Source organism: Leptosomus discolor, chromosome 24 (assembly GCF_034619465.1).
Source record: "Leptosomus discolor isolate bLepDis1 chromosome 24, bLepDis1.hap2, whole genome shotgun sequence".
NCBI lineage: Eukaryota > Metazoa > Chordata > Aves > Leptosomiformes > Leptosomidae > Leptosomus > Leptosomus discolor.
In genome coordinates, this window is record NC_141414.1 from 5,836,841 (window position 1) to 5,853,974 (window position 17,134).

Consider the following 17,134-nt stretch of genomic DNA (forward strand, 5'->3'; position numbering starts at 1 on the left):
GTTTCCTTACAGTATTTTTGCACGTGCTTAGACTGCAAGTTGCCTTTGCATGTTCTTATCCTGTGTGGTTACAAAATCATTAACTTATGAAAAAGGAGAGATGAGGCTAGGAGAAGTCTTCAAAAGATGGAACAAATGAAGTTCCTGCAGATTTGGTGAATATGGAAGCTCCTCTTGTCTTGTTGCTGTTTTGAGTCTCAGGTCCCCTGTAACCGAAGGCAAACAGCTAATCCTAAAACTGTTTTGGTTTTTGTTTTGATTTTTCTCCACCACCATTTTCAGGACTTGCAGTTGGTCTGTGGAGATCCTGGTTACAAATAGTCTGTTGTTTATTCTGTGGTTTGATCTGTCGCTGTGACAGCCTTGCTGTTCCCGAGCAGTTTGGTGCGCTGGTCTGGCTACCAAGTGGGGAAATGACAGAGGAGAGATGGGAAGATACTTGATTAGATCTCAGAGTTCCCTAAATTTCTCACCTGTCACTTTTGACGTGACAGGCGTATCCTTCATGTTGCCATTTAGTCACGGTCTGTGCTTTGGGTGACCGTATCGCTCTTAAATCTTTCACAGGTCTGCGGGTACGTTGGAGTTCTGTGAATACCCAAACTGGGGCTTTGAGGTTTGGTTTTGGCTCACGTAAAGGAAACGAGGTTTTGTATCTCTCCTTAGTGGTGGTGTTTAAGTGTGGATGTGTTAGTTGTATTTATTCTTGTTTCTGTAAAGTTTAATAATGGAATATGAAAGTGTTAGTATTTGAAGGGGGAAAATGGAATATAGAAAGATGTTCTGCAGAAATTGGGACAGGGAGAGACAGAGGTGGGGGGTGTAGGCATAATGTCTCTTATGACCATGATTAAATACTTTGAAAGAAATCTAACTCTGTATGTGGAAGGGGAGGCAATACGTGCACATGGGTGTCATTGACAGGGAAACACGAGCTTGCTATTTTTGTCCTGCTCTGATGGAATGGAGCAGGTAATTAATTGCAAAGGAAATCTCTTGCCCTTCTCTACCCACAGTCTCTTCCTCTGATCTCCCCCGTTCCCCTCTCCCTCCCACCCCTCTCACACACACATTCCCTTTTGCATCTGCTGTATTAAGCAGGATCTTGCTGCTGAATCTGAGGGAAGGGCCTGGAAAAATACCCTGGCCGTTACAGGACCATGAACATGACATAACTGCAGCAGCTGAGGAAATATAACTGTATGGTCCGGAAGAAGCCCCAAAGGAAAGAGGCTTTGTAAATTATTCATGCTTGCTAGTGTGAGAGCAATAAAATGAAATTAAAATTGAAATATAGACATAGATCATGTTAGATTTGTGTAAAGAAAGGAACTTGGCTACTGCAGGCTTCTGGTGTTGCGGTACGCTGGAGATTGCAGCCCACAGTATCATTTCTCTGAATAGCATCCAGATAGCTCAGTATGTGGTTTCTTGATAATCTGTGTATACTTTACATTTTTGTGAGACTCTTAAGCTGGCGGTGGTTGGAGACCGTACTGGAGACCTTTAGCCCCGTCTGACTCGGGATTTGCTCCGCTTGCTTTGAAGGAATTGCTGTACGTGTGCTGCAGCATGTCGGTTCCAGGTTAGGATCAGAAAGTGGACTGTTCCCCTTTTAAGCCATTTTTCATACTTTGTAAAGGCAGGAGAGGTCAATCTCCGTAGCTCATTGATGATGTGTGCTGTGGGGTGCTCTTCTGGATTCCTCTTTGTAGCAGTGCACGGGTGCTTTTAAAATTTCTTAAGAAAAAGTGATTGAAAATCTGCTCAATACAAATCCCTTAAGCCAGTATTGATGGAGGTGCCGGTGAGAAGCTTCTGCCTGGCCAGGAATCTGAAGCATGGGTACCATCTGTGTTCCTGCCGTTCTTCGGCCAAATTGTATTTCCAGCCTTTCTGTCCCACGCTATTTTTCATTAAATGAATTGAGTTTTCCTGAAAGTGCTTGTCCATAAATACTCCTTCCCACCCGGCACGCTCAGGTTATTACCGCTCTCCCAGTCAGAGCAGCAGAAGGTAGCCAGCGGTCTTTGCAAAACGAAAAACAGGAGTGGGGAGGGAAGTACGATAGCAGAGAACTGTACAGAAAGACTCTCTTCTCTCTCTCTCAATGGCTTCTTAGCTATGGTCATAAATCTTTTAAAAATGGTAGTGAAAAACGAAAGAAGAAAGGGGAGAAGCAAGTTTAATTTCATGTATTTCTGCTAAGAGCTGTTTTGAAAAGGTGTGGAGAAAGAGTGAGGAAAAAAAAAGTACTGAAAAGTGTCTATAATTACCTCATCCTCAACTTGAAGAGCGACGTAGTGCGAGTGCATACCTAGCAAAGCTTTGCACCTTAGAGCAGAGCTAAAAGGGGGCTCACCTTTTCACACACAACAGCAAAGCTGTCGTTGCAGCCCCCGTGAGGCAAGCGGGTATTCGTGGGTATTTGTGTGTTGCTGTGTCCTTTGCAATCCTGTACCTTCTTTTGAGTTCAGAGTTTATGGAGACTAGATGCTCATTTAGGCTGGTATCTGTGTCCTGGGTGAGAATCCCCTAGGTCTGTTAATTCTGTGCTTCATCAGAACAGACGGATATCCAAGTAAAACCACTTGTAAGTGTCTTTTTGTAGGCTTGTACAATGGCAAGGTGTAATTCCAGAGGTTAATTTTCATGAGCGTGCTAGTTGAAATGAACAATGCACGTTTTCTTTCACTTAGGCCTATGTAGTTTAGATGCAGAATGTAGTTATTGTTGTAGCCTTTGTTATTTCTCTGTAGTCTTGTGAAAGATTTATGTGCAATGTTATGATGTATAATTATGAAGTTTAACTGCCTTGTTCACTAGGTTAGTCTTTTGTTCCTTTAAGGGTTTTTTCAGTTATGAAGTGATATTAATAATCTCTTTTCAGCCTGCGTAACTCTGCAAGAGACTGGCTAATGGAGGCAACACAGGTTTGAGATCAGACTCAGGCCTGGTCTACATTGGCCAAAGTTATTGCTGGCTAACAACTGTAAGACAGTAGATAAGTAGTATACTGGGTATTGGTCACCAGAAAGTTTTAGCTTGGTTGGTGGGCTTTGAGGGAGAACAAAATTGTTGGGAGGTGAGTCTTCAGCTGCCTTTGGAGAGTGTGGCAGCTTGTGTTGTCTCTGGTTTTGCCAAGGGCAGGTAGAGTCAACGCTTTCCGTTAAGCTGAATTACCCACGTATACCTCAACAGAATTCCTAGCACTGACCCACCATAGGCCTTGCAGACCAAATGGGTAGAATGTTGGTTTGCCTCTGGAGAAGGGCAAGCTCGGCTGACGAGAACAGAAGACGGTCCTGTGATCTGACGTGGTGTTGGTGTCTGGATATCTCTTGCAGTGCACTTGCCGCAAAGACATGGTGAAGATTTCCATGGATGTCTTTGTGAGGATTCTGCAACCAGAACGTTACGATTTATGGAAACAAGGAAAAGACATTGCTGTCCTGGACCATATGAAACCCACAGCTCTGACTAGCCCAGAACTAGAGGCCTGGAATGAGACGAAGGCAGAGTTGAAGGCGAAATTGCTTCGCAGGTAAAGAGAGGAAAAAAAAAACACCAAAATCGTGTCTGAGCACTGTATTTAATTTTAATTGCTAAAATTTTAAGGACTATAATTCTTAGTTTGGGGTAGTTAAAACTTTTTTTTTTTTTTTTTACAATTCCTCTTGTAATTTTTCTTGGGTAATGTGCTCCCTCGTTGTTCTGTTTCCTTTAAATGTTTTAGAAGCAGATGTTTTCTGAAAGTAGGACACTGTGTGCCCCCTCACAACTCATCTCTTATCCTGGAAGACAAAAAAATCTATAGTACACATTTATAGCTTCACTTACCAGAAAGCAGGAGGAAAAAAAAAACCTCATCGATTGCAAAAGGGATTTTCTGCATGCCTTTCTGTGCTTCCTTTGATCTCTGTATTAATTTTCTACAAGTTTGTGGGTTTTGTGTGTTACAGCATGCTTGAATTGAAAATTTGGCATGCTAACCTTTTACTGTTGGAATCTTGCTTTATAGGATAGGAGATGAGGAAGAGGACAACAAACACCGGTATGTGACTTCCCTCATCAACTTAAATGACTTCTTTCTTTTTCCTGTCAAGTTTCTTAAAATAGTAACTCTGAAAGTGTTTTCCTTTTTCAGTTAGTTTTTTCCTGTCTGCCTCCTCGAAGGGGCACAGAAAATCTTTAGGCATTGAGGTTTCTCAGATTTCATCTTGGTTTCATGTAGTTTTTGGATCTCTCCATCATTAGAGAACCTCAGCTGTCTCGTGCCTGTTCTGGTTGTCCGTTCTTGAGTGTGCGGTTAATCTACTGAATTAGTAGTGATGTGGAATGATTAACGGGTTGTAGGTAAAGCTAACTGGTCACCGAAGCGGAGAGTTGATAAAATGCTGCTGCTGTCTCAGAAAGTGGAATTGAACTAGAGTGTGTTAGACATGGGCTGCTAAGGGGAGAACTTTCCTTCCTCATCAAGCTTGCTTGAAGAACAAGACTGTATTCTAGGAAACTGAAGCATCCTAGGGCTTTAATGTAAAGTGTGTGCCCTTCCACATCCTCCTTTACCCTTCTTTTTGACATTGTTCTCATTCCCGCTCTGCCTGCAGTGTGGCACACAAGCCTGCTTCTTTCTGCTCTTATCTAGTGTTTGTTGAATTTCTGGTGTGAGTGTTGGCAGTCTCTGGAAATTGTACTGCTTCATCCAGATCTAATAGTCTGCTGCTAATTTCAGCTCCAATATCCCTTCTTTGAAATCCGGGAAGAAACCTTTAAATAGGCTTTACGTTTCTGGAGCCATCTTTGATAGGGACTTTGAGTAACAGTTTAAAAACCATTGACCTAATAATTCGCTGATAGTTGGTTTATTTAGGCATTCTAGCAAAGGAAAAGATAACACACTAGTAAAAGTGTCTCTCTTTCTCTAGCACTGGTCTTTATTGTCTTCCAGGAGTTTTGAGTCACCCGGTATTGCTTTGGACTGGTGGTCCTGCATCTTGCTTTTCTACATGGCATGGTTTGTCCATTATTTTACAAATGCTGAAATGGGAAAGTGTGTTCCCCACTAAATCCAGGCTCCAAAAGATGTTCCTAAAATGTTTCCAGCTATTCCTTCTATAGTGAGCTTCAGGAAAAGCAGTCAGAAGTTGCGATTTATGCTCTATGGACAATGTCTAACTGAACTCCAGTGGGTCCCTGGATCTTTCTCTTCCACATCTGGAAATTGGGAATCTCTTTACTGCCCGGGGCTACTAAGGGTTACTTCGATCTAGGTACTGTTTGCGCAGTGTAAGGTACTATGTGAACACCAAGGATTGCTTTCCCTCTTTGAGCCTGTTGCTGAGCAGGGAAGCCTCTCTCTTAACCTGAGCCTATTGCAAAAGATCCAGGTACTTTTTTCCCCTTATCTGTTCAGTGTTTCCTAGATTATTTCAATATTATCCTGAAGCAGTTTTGAAGCTGTTGGATACTGCTTAGCAGTAGCCTCTCTCTTATGCTTATGTCTTGGAAAGACATAATTTTACTTGAAGACAGACTTTTCTCAGCAGGATGGACTTTACTGGAAGAATGGGATTCACCTCTGCCCAAACCTCTTCACAGTTGTATCTACTTAATTAAAGTCACTTTGTGGTCTGTTCTTCAAAGAGTACAAATGCTGCTTTTTTTGCCAGCTCTCTTGGAAAAAGTAGCTTTTAAAGCCTGCAGAGAGATATGTTATTTCTTTTCTAAGGTCATTCATACTTAGTTACCTTGAAAAACTCAACTTTGTTTACTTTATGGCTTCAGTGAGAGGCTGTTTTAGTCTAGTCCACAAAAAGCCCATTTCTGGTATTCTGTATTTCTGGAAGCACAGTTTCTTTAAATTATGTGCTTTCTACCTCTCTCCTTTTTTTTCCCCAACTTCAGAGTGAGAGGAGCCCTGCAAAAGGATCTTTTTTATCTACTGTGAGTATAAAGCTTTGTGATTTAATTTTTGCCTGGCATTTCTACACCACGGGAATAAAACACACACTTTACTAAAAATAGCTCGTGACACTTGATTCTACTCCGATGCTTTCTTCACCAACTATGGAAGGTTCCAGCTGCAATGGAAAAGTCTTAGGGGTTTATCTTCTCCTCCCACCTTGCTTTCCCCCCGCCCTGAGAAGGTGGTGTGTACTTAGAATATGGGTGAAGAGAAAAGTTGATCCTTCTGGGTTCAGCTGTGTGTTCCTGCTAATGAGTGTCTTGCAGGTGCGAAGTTAACATCTATACTTGGAGGGCTACCATATGGTTAGAGTCTAGCAATTATAAATTACTGTGCATATGGATCAACTTGCTTTTCTATTAATCATTCATCTCGGGTTGAATTTTTTTCTTCCTTCTTTGTTGGTTACCTGATTAAGGGCTCTTAACTCCATTGTACTCCAAATTTAAGTAGCAGCTGAGTTTCTGGGCTGTGAGGATGGAAAGCTGAATTTCAGCTTTTCTGGAGTTTTGGGCTGATGAATGCAGTGGGATTGCGTTTTACAGTTTGTTACGTGATGGTAGATGCGAGGCCATATGGGAGATGCTGCTTTCAAAAAAAAAAAAGGGTCTACATGCTAAAAATGGTGTAAAAATTGCAGATCTCTGCATCAGTCTCTTTTGAAAAAGAGAGCTTGTTAGACTTAAACCTGACATTGAAGGAGCTGTTTGATAGATCCTGTAAAAAAAACCTGAACTGGGTCTGGTTGGGATGGAGTTAACTTTCTTCACAGCAGCCCAGGGGACTGTGTTTGGGATTTGTGGCTACAACAGTGCTGATAAGGCACCGATGTTTTGGCTGTTGCTGTTTTGGCTGTTGCTGACTGGTGTTCGCACAGTGTCAAGGCTTTAGTTTTTTCCCAGTCTGCCCCCTGCCCAGTGAGTAGGTTGGGGGTGGGCAAGAGATTGGGAGGGGACACAGCTGGGACAGCTGTTCCGAAGTGGTCAGAGGGATATTCTGTACCGTAAAACGTTGTGCTGAGCAATAAAAACTGGGGTGTAGAGAAGGAAGAAGGGGGGGGGGGGGTTGGCTTCCAAGGTGGCCGTTGTTTGGAGACTGACTGGGCATTGGCCTGTGGGTGAGTGGATTTCCTTTGCTTGTTTCTTTCGCGTTTTATTCTTTCCTCTTTCCTTCACCTATTAAACTGTCTTTGTCTCAACCTCCAAGTTTTCTGGCTCTTATTCTTCCTGTTTTCCCTCCCTGTCCCACTTGAGCGGCGGGGAGTGAGCGAGTGTTTGCATGGGTGCATGACTCCTAACATGGTTCCTAACCAAAAGACATTATCCTGGCTTCTGAATTCGCATTTGTCTTTGCATTGTGGCTACTGTAATCTCTTTGTCTTAGTGTTGTTGACTCTTTAGAAAGAACAGTGTTGCTATTAGCTTGTTAGTATTAGTCTGATCATATTAATATGCACTTCTTTTAGTTAGACTTCTTCATAGGCCTTGGACCCTGTGAATTATACTGCTGAAAAATCATAACCTGCCTATTGGTTATGCTATAAGGACTCATTACACTGTGGTTTTAAAAACTGGCAGTGCTGGGTAATGTTTCAGAGCTGGAAGATGATGCTTTGCAGACTTCCAGCAGTTTGCCAAGGCAAAGCACGTACAGAATGAAGAGAAATGGTGGAATGGGGGCAGAGGATGAAAGAAAGATTTATGACAAGTCTTCATCTATATTTTGAAGTACAAGCAAAATAGATTTCATACACAATTACAGTCGTTTTAACTGCAGCTCGTGAGCTTACATTAGTAATGGTGGGCAAAAGCTCTTCAAAAAACCTGGACAATTAATGGCTGCTGTGAATGGATCTTAAATGTTGTGTTATGCAAGGTTCATCTGTTTCCTTTCAGATATCTGTTTTGCCCTGTAGCTATTGTTAGCTACCTTGTGTTTTCTCTCTCCAAAGAAGATTCTTTTGTTTTGTATTCAGCTTTTTAAGTCAGTGATCGTTTTATATATTGAAGGCTGTTCTTTTATGTCAAATCACACTTCTGTACTTCTAGGTCTCACAGAAAAAGAAGTCAACCCAGAAGACATAAAACAGAGGATCAGAAGTCTCTTGGGGATGTCATGGCTATTGAAACTGCCTTGGAAGATGTGAAAGTAAAAGAGGAACTGAAAAGAGGGCCAGATCTAGAGGAAGAGGAGAGAAGCAAAGTGATTGAGGGAGAAGGTGAGGGCCCTGTTCACTGGTGGCAGATCACTTCAGTGAAGAACTGGGGCAGGCTATCGCTCTAAAACACATTTGTAAATAAGTTGTCTGCTGTTGTTTATTTCTGTTGAAATATCAGTGCGATCTTTCCTAATATTAAATCTATGCTCACCGAAATACACCATCATTTACAGCAGCAATTGATTTTTCCTTCTCTTTAAGGATTCAGTCCAAATAGCTTTCTTGGCAGGGCTTGAAAATTCTGCCCAAACTATTACAGGTTTGTAAAAATATATATTAGGGGAGGAATATTTTTAAATACTTCGTAGAGAAACAAATAAATATCTTTTGTGTCCTACTCTGGAAAGGAATGATTTGTGCACTCCCTTGTGCAATTAATGTTTCCCCTTACCCTCCCTTCCTCCTCCCCATTTCTTCCAGAGACTGAATAAAGTCAGCCTTAGGTTGTGTGGGATCCACAGCTGCTGCATGAGTCCAAGTTGCAGGTTTGGTTTTCTTCAAGTCTGGCTGTAGGAGGGAAGCTTTTCAGCTTCCTTGCATGGCTGAAGTTAATACCAGTCCATGACAACTCCCAGTCCTTTATGATTTCTTCTGCATATGGTTATTCCAAAGGCCTGACCTCGACCATCTTGCTGGAGGCTTTTTTTGAGATACTTTTTTTTTTCTTGTCTGCGTAGGAAAAGTTGCACTTCTTGCTGGGAGTAAGCTGCTTTCTTTCCCTCTAGTGTGCGTGGTTGAGTAGTTGATGTGTCTATGGTGCACTCTCTCTGAGACACTCAAGCATTTCATAAACACTAGTGAATGCATTTTTATGTATTTTATATATCCATTGTTTGTTTAGCATTTGGAGAAAACTGATGCTGCAAACTGTTCAGAGGCCCTTGATGGTGATCTTAGAGGAAATCTCTGGAAGCTCTGGGAAAAGAATGGAGATCTTCAATTCCAGAGTCTCTTAGCTAGACAGTGTATTTTCTCTTTTCACGGGAAGTAAGGAGTTTGAAAATCATTGTACAGAGCAGGAGCAGCACAGTGCAGATAGTTAATTTCTATTGCCCTAAGCTTGAAAGTGTGTTAAATTGAACGCCTTTGGCTCTTGTACAAGTTTTAACAGTTGATGCTTGTAATAAATGGCCCGAAAATGCTGATATCCCTTTGGAGACGAGATAAGTGACAAGGACAGATCCGAGATCCTTAGAATGGCAGAGGAACAATAGACTCTGTTCTAGCTGAATAGGTTCCAAATCATACACTTAGGCTACTTGTTAAGAGCTCTTTAACTGTTAGTAGAGGAGGGAAAAACTTATTTCAGCACCATTGCAGTCGCTGGAACTAGACTGTTTGCGGTTTCTGAGGGGTCTAGTGCTCAGTGTGGCTGTTAGCAAATATACAAGTTTGCAATATAGCAATTACAGACCGATGAGTTCTCTGGTTTTTCTACATCCTACTGCCTGTGTTGCGTCTCACAAGTGTCTTACAGTTTCATCTTGAAAACCAAAATAGCATCTGTTTGGAAGGCCCTGGCAATGTAGCTCCCTGTCCCCGCCTTTTTCTATTCCTCTGGTTTTAATTTGGCTTGATTTTTCTGCTTAACACCAGGAAAGATGACCTTGAGAAGGAGGAAGAATGAGGTTTCAAATTAGTCATTAGTAGTTTCAAAGTAGGTCTTGTGCTTCATGTTGGTTATTTGGACTAGCTGAGCATTAATAACTTGAGGTTTTCAGGATTTCTGACCCACATACCTTAAGGTATTTTCTTTTGGGTTTTGTGACTCAGCTTTATATTCATAATTTATTATGTTGCTGTTAATATATTTAGAATTTTTAGCAGGTTGTCTTGGGACTTGAAATTAAAAAGGAGATTCTTTAAGCTTAGTTCTTCTCTGGGTGTGCTAAACAGCATAAATACATCCTGTGAGTCAGGAGCTGTTACCTGCAATGCTGTGCCTGGTAAGAGTCCCGTGGACTTGGGCTACAGACCATGTATCTTACAGAATTCTTCTTTTTTTTTTAATAATGTGAGGAAAAAGCAATGAGATGCCTAACAGCAAAATAGTTGCGTGTTATTTTCCACCACGTTTCGTTAAATGGCATTCCCTCATGTCCTCTTGAGTGTTGCAGTTGTAATCTAAGTACATAATTACATGAAGTAATACTGTGATCAAGATGCCAGTAAACCAGAACTGAAAACTCTTCTGCTGTTACCTGTATGTAATAGCAAATTGCTGCACAACTGCCTTTTAGATGACGATTTGCTACCTGAGGGTTTTACTAGGGCAGCTGTCAAGTGGTGGCTGGTCTCTCGCTGATTTTTCTGCAGTGTTGCTTCAGCTGGCAGCCTAAAGTCATTGAGAGATGAGACTGTTTAACAGGATGGAAGGATTATCATGAAACAATGTCGTAGCACAAGAGTTTGTCCTGGAGACTTTCTGGGCTTCTCCAGCATGATGTAGAGAAAACAGAGCCTTTTCAGAAATCTGCTAGCAGTCGCTGTGGCCATCTACGTATTTGTAGTACGTGCTGCATGAAGCTCTGATAACCGATCAGATACAACCCCTAAAAGCAAGTAGAAGGTGTTTTCCTACCGCTTTTGCTTTTTACTCTTGCATCAGTCCTGTTCATGTACTCTGTTAGCATAGAAGCTGTACAGGGTACACACACCGGGCATTTAGGGATTGCTCTAGGGTGATACTCCCTTTCTAGAAGTAAGGAATGCTCTTGAAAGTGAAAATGTTTAGGAGGAACTTCAGGATGGTGGAATAGTCTTCATGATTACTTTATCTACAGCAGTCTCCCACATGGATTGAAGAAAAACCCTTGAGTGTAACTGTTACAGCAACGCAGCCATCTTCTTGAAGGATGCTGTGCTGTAGTAGGGGGATGTACGGGCAAAACTCCCCTGCTTTCTGCCGTGTTCGGTTTCATCTTATCTCTGTGCTTGTGATTCTGCTAGATTAATAAGTCTAACTTACAGTTTCTTTTTTGAGCTGTTGACAGTACAAATTATTTAACTAAAGTTGTGGCTGAATTACTGATGCTGAAGTCCATTTCTGATTGCCTTTGCCCAATACCAGGAGATACTGCTCTAGCAGATGAAGTCCATGCTCTTGTAGCAGCTATTTACAGTCTCATTGTCCAAAGCCGTGGTGTACAGTCCTATGTAGGTGCTTTGATTTCCCTGCCAACATCCCTTCCCCTCAAAGGTATCGTATACCTGCAACTTCACTGAACTTTGTGTAGTATTTCAAATTGTCTCTAGGCAGGCAAGTCTTCTCACCGTGAAAAAAGTCGTCATACTACTGTTTTCCATGTCTGCTGGCTCTGCTACATGTGCCTTTCTTCTTCAGCAGAAGGACAGCTGATAGACATTCATTGCTCTGTTAACCTGCGTATCGATTTGTGCATAAAGATCCCTTTCCTTTCGGAAGTATTCATGATAGCCTGATAGAGACTTTGAATTTCACCTCTCTTCTTCCTGGCTTCTGATTTATAGATTCACTTGCAAACTAGTTTGTTCATCTTAATGCAAAAACTTTTAAACAAAGTTCTACGTGCCAGCTGCTGTCAAATTACCCATTTAGAAGTCAATAAAGCTGGTGAATGGCATTTGTTTTGTTGTTGGGTAGAGAATTCTCTGAGTGTATAGAGAGTAAATATGATCTGGTTTGGGGAAAATCCAATTTGCCTTTCATTCAATATGTTTGTTTCTCTAAGGAAAATCAATATTCCTTTCTCTGTGATAGAACAAACCCGTTTATCTGAGGGACTGCCTGCACAAGTACAACAATAACTATTTTGGGCTGAACTTGTTCCCGTTTTTATAAATTAGTGTAAATAAAGTCATCAGACCGGACTTCTGGGAAATGTTGAGGTTGAGGTTTCCCCTTGAAGATTTCAGCAGGGATTTTAGCACTTGATCTTATTGTGGGATTATTTGCCTTCTCTTTTCAAACCCTTCCTCCTGCAGATACCTTGTTACTCTGCGATGGTTTATCCGATTTTCTGTTTACGAGGTTTGGCTGATCAGCTTTGGTCTAGTCCTTAATGGAGGAATCTGAGTGGGTTGGTGAAGCATCATTATTAGGGTGAATAGTCTTTCTTTATCTTTTGTTGTCATCAGCCCTCCTCCCCATCCTGTTAGTAGGGAAAATGACCTTTTGCAGGAAAGTCATCTAGTCATAGCATCTGCAGGTGAAAAACAATCTCTTATGAAATAAATTGAGCACTGGCATCTGTCTGAGGAGCATCTATTATTTACTTTCCTTTGAGTGAACCAATAACTTCATTCATGAACTGAGGGAAGGATTGGGCAAAGGGAACATACATCATTTTAGGTGGAATAAGGCAAGATGTGAAAGCATCTCCTGCCCTAACCTAGAGGCACTCGCCCAGTGGCCAGTAGGAATTTTAATTACTGCTGTAAAATCAGAGTGGGTGGATCCCTTAACATAATTATGTTGCAAAGGCAGGTGGGGAAGACTTTTATGGGTCACTGCTGCCTCTGGTAAAAATACTGAGACGTCTGTCTGTTCAAGAAGTGTTGTGTTGTCACAGCCGTGTGAGAGACCTGCAGTGCCATGCAGATAAGATGAATGACAGTGGGCTAGGAGAAACAAGGACAAATGGAGCGAGTGTTAGGAACGGCTGTCTCTGTAACCAGTGTTGGCATGGTGTCTGTAATAGGCTTAGTTCAATGCTGTACTTGATTTCTGCTTTAAAGGCATCTTTTTAAAAGATTTTACAGTAGAAATCTTTTGGTAGTAATGATTCAGATATCTTTGTTCGGTTCTTCGTTTCCTGGGGCTGTTGAATGCGTTGACACACAGTGGTACTCAGATGAGAGCTCTGCTCGCAAATAGAGGGAGCAGTAAGTGGGGGTGCTCCAGAGGTTAGGGCAAACTGGGGATATAGAACAGTGGCCACCAGGCTTTTTTGATTGTGCCCCATGTTAGCAAAAAAAATTTTGAGCACACCTCCTGGTACATGCATCTTGATTTATAAAACCTGTACATGTATTACTGTGCTAATATACTATGTCCAATATAAAACATACACAAAAATAGGAGATTTTAAAATGGATGAGATAAAATGAACACTATTTTAAAGATACGCTTTATTAATAATACAAAAATATTTTCTTCCCGCACCCCAGTGGATGGTTTTGTGCACCCCACTTTGGAGACTGCTGATACAAAAAACTTGAAATACAAGAGTCAGGGCCTATGTAATATATTACATGGGTTTTGGCACACTGTCCAGTTTCTTAGGGGTTTAGATATTTTCCCTCCAGGCAGCATTCACTTTGGCAGCCTTTCTGCTTCAGTCAAGAAATAAATAGTCCTTAAAAATGACACAAGTCTTTTCTGTCTCAAGTGAGCTTCCCTAAGTCAGTGCCGAAGTACAGCTGACTCTGTCAACAGCTCTCAGTCTGCCTGTTTGAAAGGAAGACTAACACCATAATGTAGTAGGTTAGCACCGCACTGGAGCTTGTTGGTGAAAGGAGAAAAATATTATATGCCCCGAAATCTTGGCATATGAAGCTAAATGTTGCCTATTGTCTTGAAACAGGTGACTGCAAAGTGAAGGCCCGTCCTCCGAAAGTAAAAGGGGAGAGGAAGAAGAAGCACCTTTTCCATCAACACCAGCACCACCTGCAAGCACCTCAGCCTCCTCTGCAGCAGCAGCAGCCACCGCTGCCACCACCGCCTGCACCACAGCAGCAGCTGGCAGAGGGTGAGGCACCGGCAGCACGGCCGCCGGTACCCCCAGCCGTACCCGCATCGTCCACAGCAGAAAGGAGCTTGCCCCCAGCTCCTCTGAACATTATCCAGCCCTCGGAGACACCAGTTGAGGAAGATGACTTTAAACCCCGGCCCATCATTCCCATGCTTTATGTGGTTCCACGGACCAAAAAGGTGGTGTTTGACAAGGAGCGCATGTCCTGCCAGCAGGCCTTTGAGCAGTTTGCCAGGCAAAAGAGTCCAAGTTGGCAGGAGCAGGTGGTCCCTATGGAAATCCCTGTGAAGGAGGAGGAGAATGCAGAAGCAGAAAACAGAGAGGTTGCTGCAGAGGTCAGTGATTTACAGGTATTCATGACCAAGGAGGTGACTTTAAGATTTGCTAGTTTTAAGCGACAAGTTGAGGACTGAACTTGGAACAAGAAGAGTTCTCAGTTGTGCCTGAGCCTCCAGTGGAGTAGTGCCGTGTTGGCAAGCCATAGAGTTCTTTTACAGGAAGACATCGATTATTTGCTCACAGTTCAGTCCATCATTGTGTTGATGCTAGCTGATTAATCAAACTAATTATTGTCTTCAAAAGATAATCTCTTTTCCTGCTACTGATAGTACAGATAATACTGAAACGATCATCTCAAACAGTAGGCAGGAAGACCCAGCACAAGCAAGTGGCTGCTGCAGAGCAGCTATTCCGAGACTGGTAAAACCCAACAATCCCCAGGCAGGGGAACTTCGATTGCACCAACACTTTAATAATTCTTCTCCCTTGTTTCTGACTTCTCCAGCTGATGTGCTTTATGCTTCTCCAGCACATACTTCATGCTTCCAAGGTTTGGCCTGCTATGTGGTGTTGCCTAGGGACCTTTACTGTCATGAGATTTAGCACTGGAAAAGTTGGCAGAACGCTTTTTTTCACAGACAATATATTGTTCATGACATGTAATCTGTCTCAGGCATCTCTTTTCCTTGGGGAGTGCTTTCCTGAGGGCAGTTTCCGAAAGAGGAAGGAGGAAAATGTTTAGGAATTAGCAGCAAATCAGAGCAATGTGATGTAGCTCTGTTTTCCTGCCTGATGCTGCTGAAAGAGCCAAGGAAATGGCAAAGCACTGTTAGAAAGTGTAGGGACGGGGGGAAACGCGCATTGCCATGGTGGCGTGGCGCAATGGGCATACCTTTCTAAGGTATAAACGTTTCTAAGACATAATGGCTGCAGACTAGAGAGGAAAAGCCACTGTGCCAGGCTGGGCTGCCCTAAGTACCATCACTTCTGCTCGCTCCTGTGTAAAACGGAACGTACTTGGATTTCACTCTTGACGCTGCCACACTGCTGCCTGCCTTCGTGGCTGTGAACCGAAGCGCGGGGTGCTCTCCCTTTCTGGTGCGAAGTACCTCCCCTGGGAGGCGTTCGGTGCCTGGCACCAGCGGGGCTGTGAGCCCCTGTGCCGAGGATGCACGCAGAGTTTACGGTGTTGGCTGGCACACGGGGCACTGGGGTCCAGTACAATATAAATGTGCTTGTTATAAAACGCATTATAACGTTCTAGTAAAATGATTCTGGTCCTCTCTGCCCTGTATGTAGTTTTTGTGCTAGAATTCCTAGCTGTTCATGTGATTTAACCAGACTTTTCATTAGTTAAAGGAATCGGCAGGCTTGACGCTGGTCTGAGACTGTTCTGATTTTAAGAAAACACTGTAGTTTACCTTTACCTGACATCTTAAGAGACAGCAGTGGCTTTATCTACTACAGTAATTGGCTTGGGAGGCTGTGTTGATGGCAGCCGAAAGGCAGTGAAAAGTTTGCTGTGTAAGTTCAAGAACTCTTTACGTCAAGGATTCCACCTCTGTCCTGTGCTTTCCTTTGCTTGCCGAGATATTTGGGGTTCCCATCTAGCTCGTTGTGCTTTGTTACAGGCTGCTTCTGCTTTTTCAAAAATGAAGATGGAGATAAAAAAGAGCCGTCGTCATCCACTGGGCAAACCACCAACCCGCTCCCCATTGTCGGTGGTTAAACAGGAGACCTCGAGTGATGAGGGTGAGTGCACTGGCATTAAGAATCTTGTATGTCTTGTCTGATCTGAAAAATTGCTGAAGCCATTAACATAAACTGGATGGCCTGGAACTTTTTGTGTTACACTTAACTGATAGAAAATGCAGCATGTTCCCATTTTGATAACCCAGCTGGAAACAAAATTCATCCGTGGGAGGTGTCCCTTCTCACCTCCCACCCTTTTTTTCTCTCAAGAAAAATATTTTGCTGGCTGCAGAATGAGGCAGCATTTTGGGCAAAGGGAAAAAAGAGTTCACAGAAAATAACATCTTAAAGTAAAAGCTCTATCTTAGGTATTGCATTAAAATGAGAGCTGTTTGCCTCGGAGGGAGGTGGAGGTTAGGTCTGCTCTTATGTGTATAGGGAAAATTAATTCTAACTTTTTGGTTGGCTTTTTAATTCATGTGAATGTGGGGGTCCAACTTTTCTTGGCAGATCCAGAAATGAGAACTGGAAAGTCTCTCAGTGCTTAACTGTACATCGCTGATTTTTCTTTTCCCACGTTCCAGTTGCTGTGAATGCCATAACAGCGTAGACCAAAAAAAAAGACGCCTCTCGGTTCTGTTGTGAGGTGTAACGTACCGCTTCTGGGTCTTGTCCACCTTGTGGAGTACTCTGAGTGTAGACAAGTCCACAGCAAGAAGCTTTTGCGTGCTGGGGCAGGTACCCAAAGGTATAGTGGGCGGTCCCTGTTTTCAGGGTACTTAGAACTTTATGTTCAAAAGGACAATGTCTTCCCTGTTCTTTTTCCTTCAGAGAATGTATCTACTGATCTTAGAGAAACTTTGTGTGGGAAGGGGATATTCTGTACATCCATAGCTCCATTTCCTTACCGAGGATGATGCGTTTGACGTCTTGCATATGTGTAATGTGGATTGAAGCGTTGAAAGGCAGTTGAGACTAGTTATCTTGTTTTGGCGTGAGACCTTGCAACAAACTTTGTGCTGAAGGATCCTCATTAGACAGATTCTTTTCACTGTTTTGACTTCTTGGATGGTGTACGGGGACTTTGCTGGCTGACTCAGGAGCAACTTTCTGTGAAAGCTGGCATTTCTTGGGGACTGATTTACAGCACTGTTGGGCAAAATCTGATCAAACAGATTGTTCTCTTCCCCACCAGGGAATAGGAGCAACTCTCTGCGCTCCTTGCTTTTTCAGGGCTAATGTATG

The 17,134-nt window shown here is 42.6% G+C and overlaps 1 protein-coding gene across 2 annotated transcripts in view; it reads left to right on the forward strand.

Moving 5' to 3' along the window:
• KDM4B (lysine demethylase 4B) overlaps nt 1-17,134 on the forward strand; it is a 78,159-nt gene that overhangs the window by 40,989 nt on the left and 20,036 nt on the right. The window contains exons 8-12 of one of the 2 annotated variants that reach the window (XM_086477666.1): nt 3,348-3,544; nt 4,022-4,054; nt 8,017-8,186; nt 13,751-14,268; nt 15,829-15,949. In XM_086477666.1, the coding sequence (XP_086333792.1) occupies nt 3,348-3,544; nt 4,022-4,054; nt 8,017-8,186; nt 13,751-14,268; nt 15,829-15,949 (1,039 nt within the window). The remainder of the gene's footprint in view (nt 1-3,347; nt 3,545-4,021; nt 4,055-8,016; nt 8,187-13,750; nt 14,269-15,828; nt 15,950-17,134) is intronic. The other variant, XM_086477665.1, reaches the window with a different exon arrangement.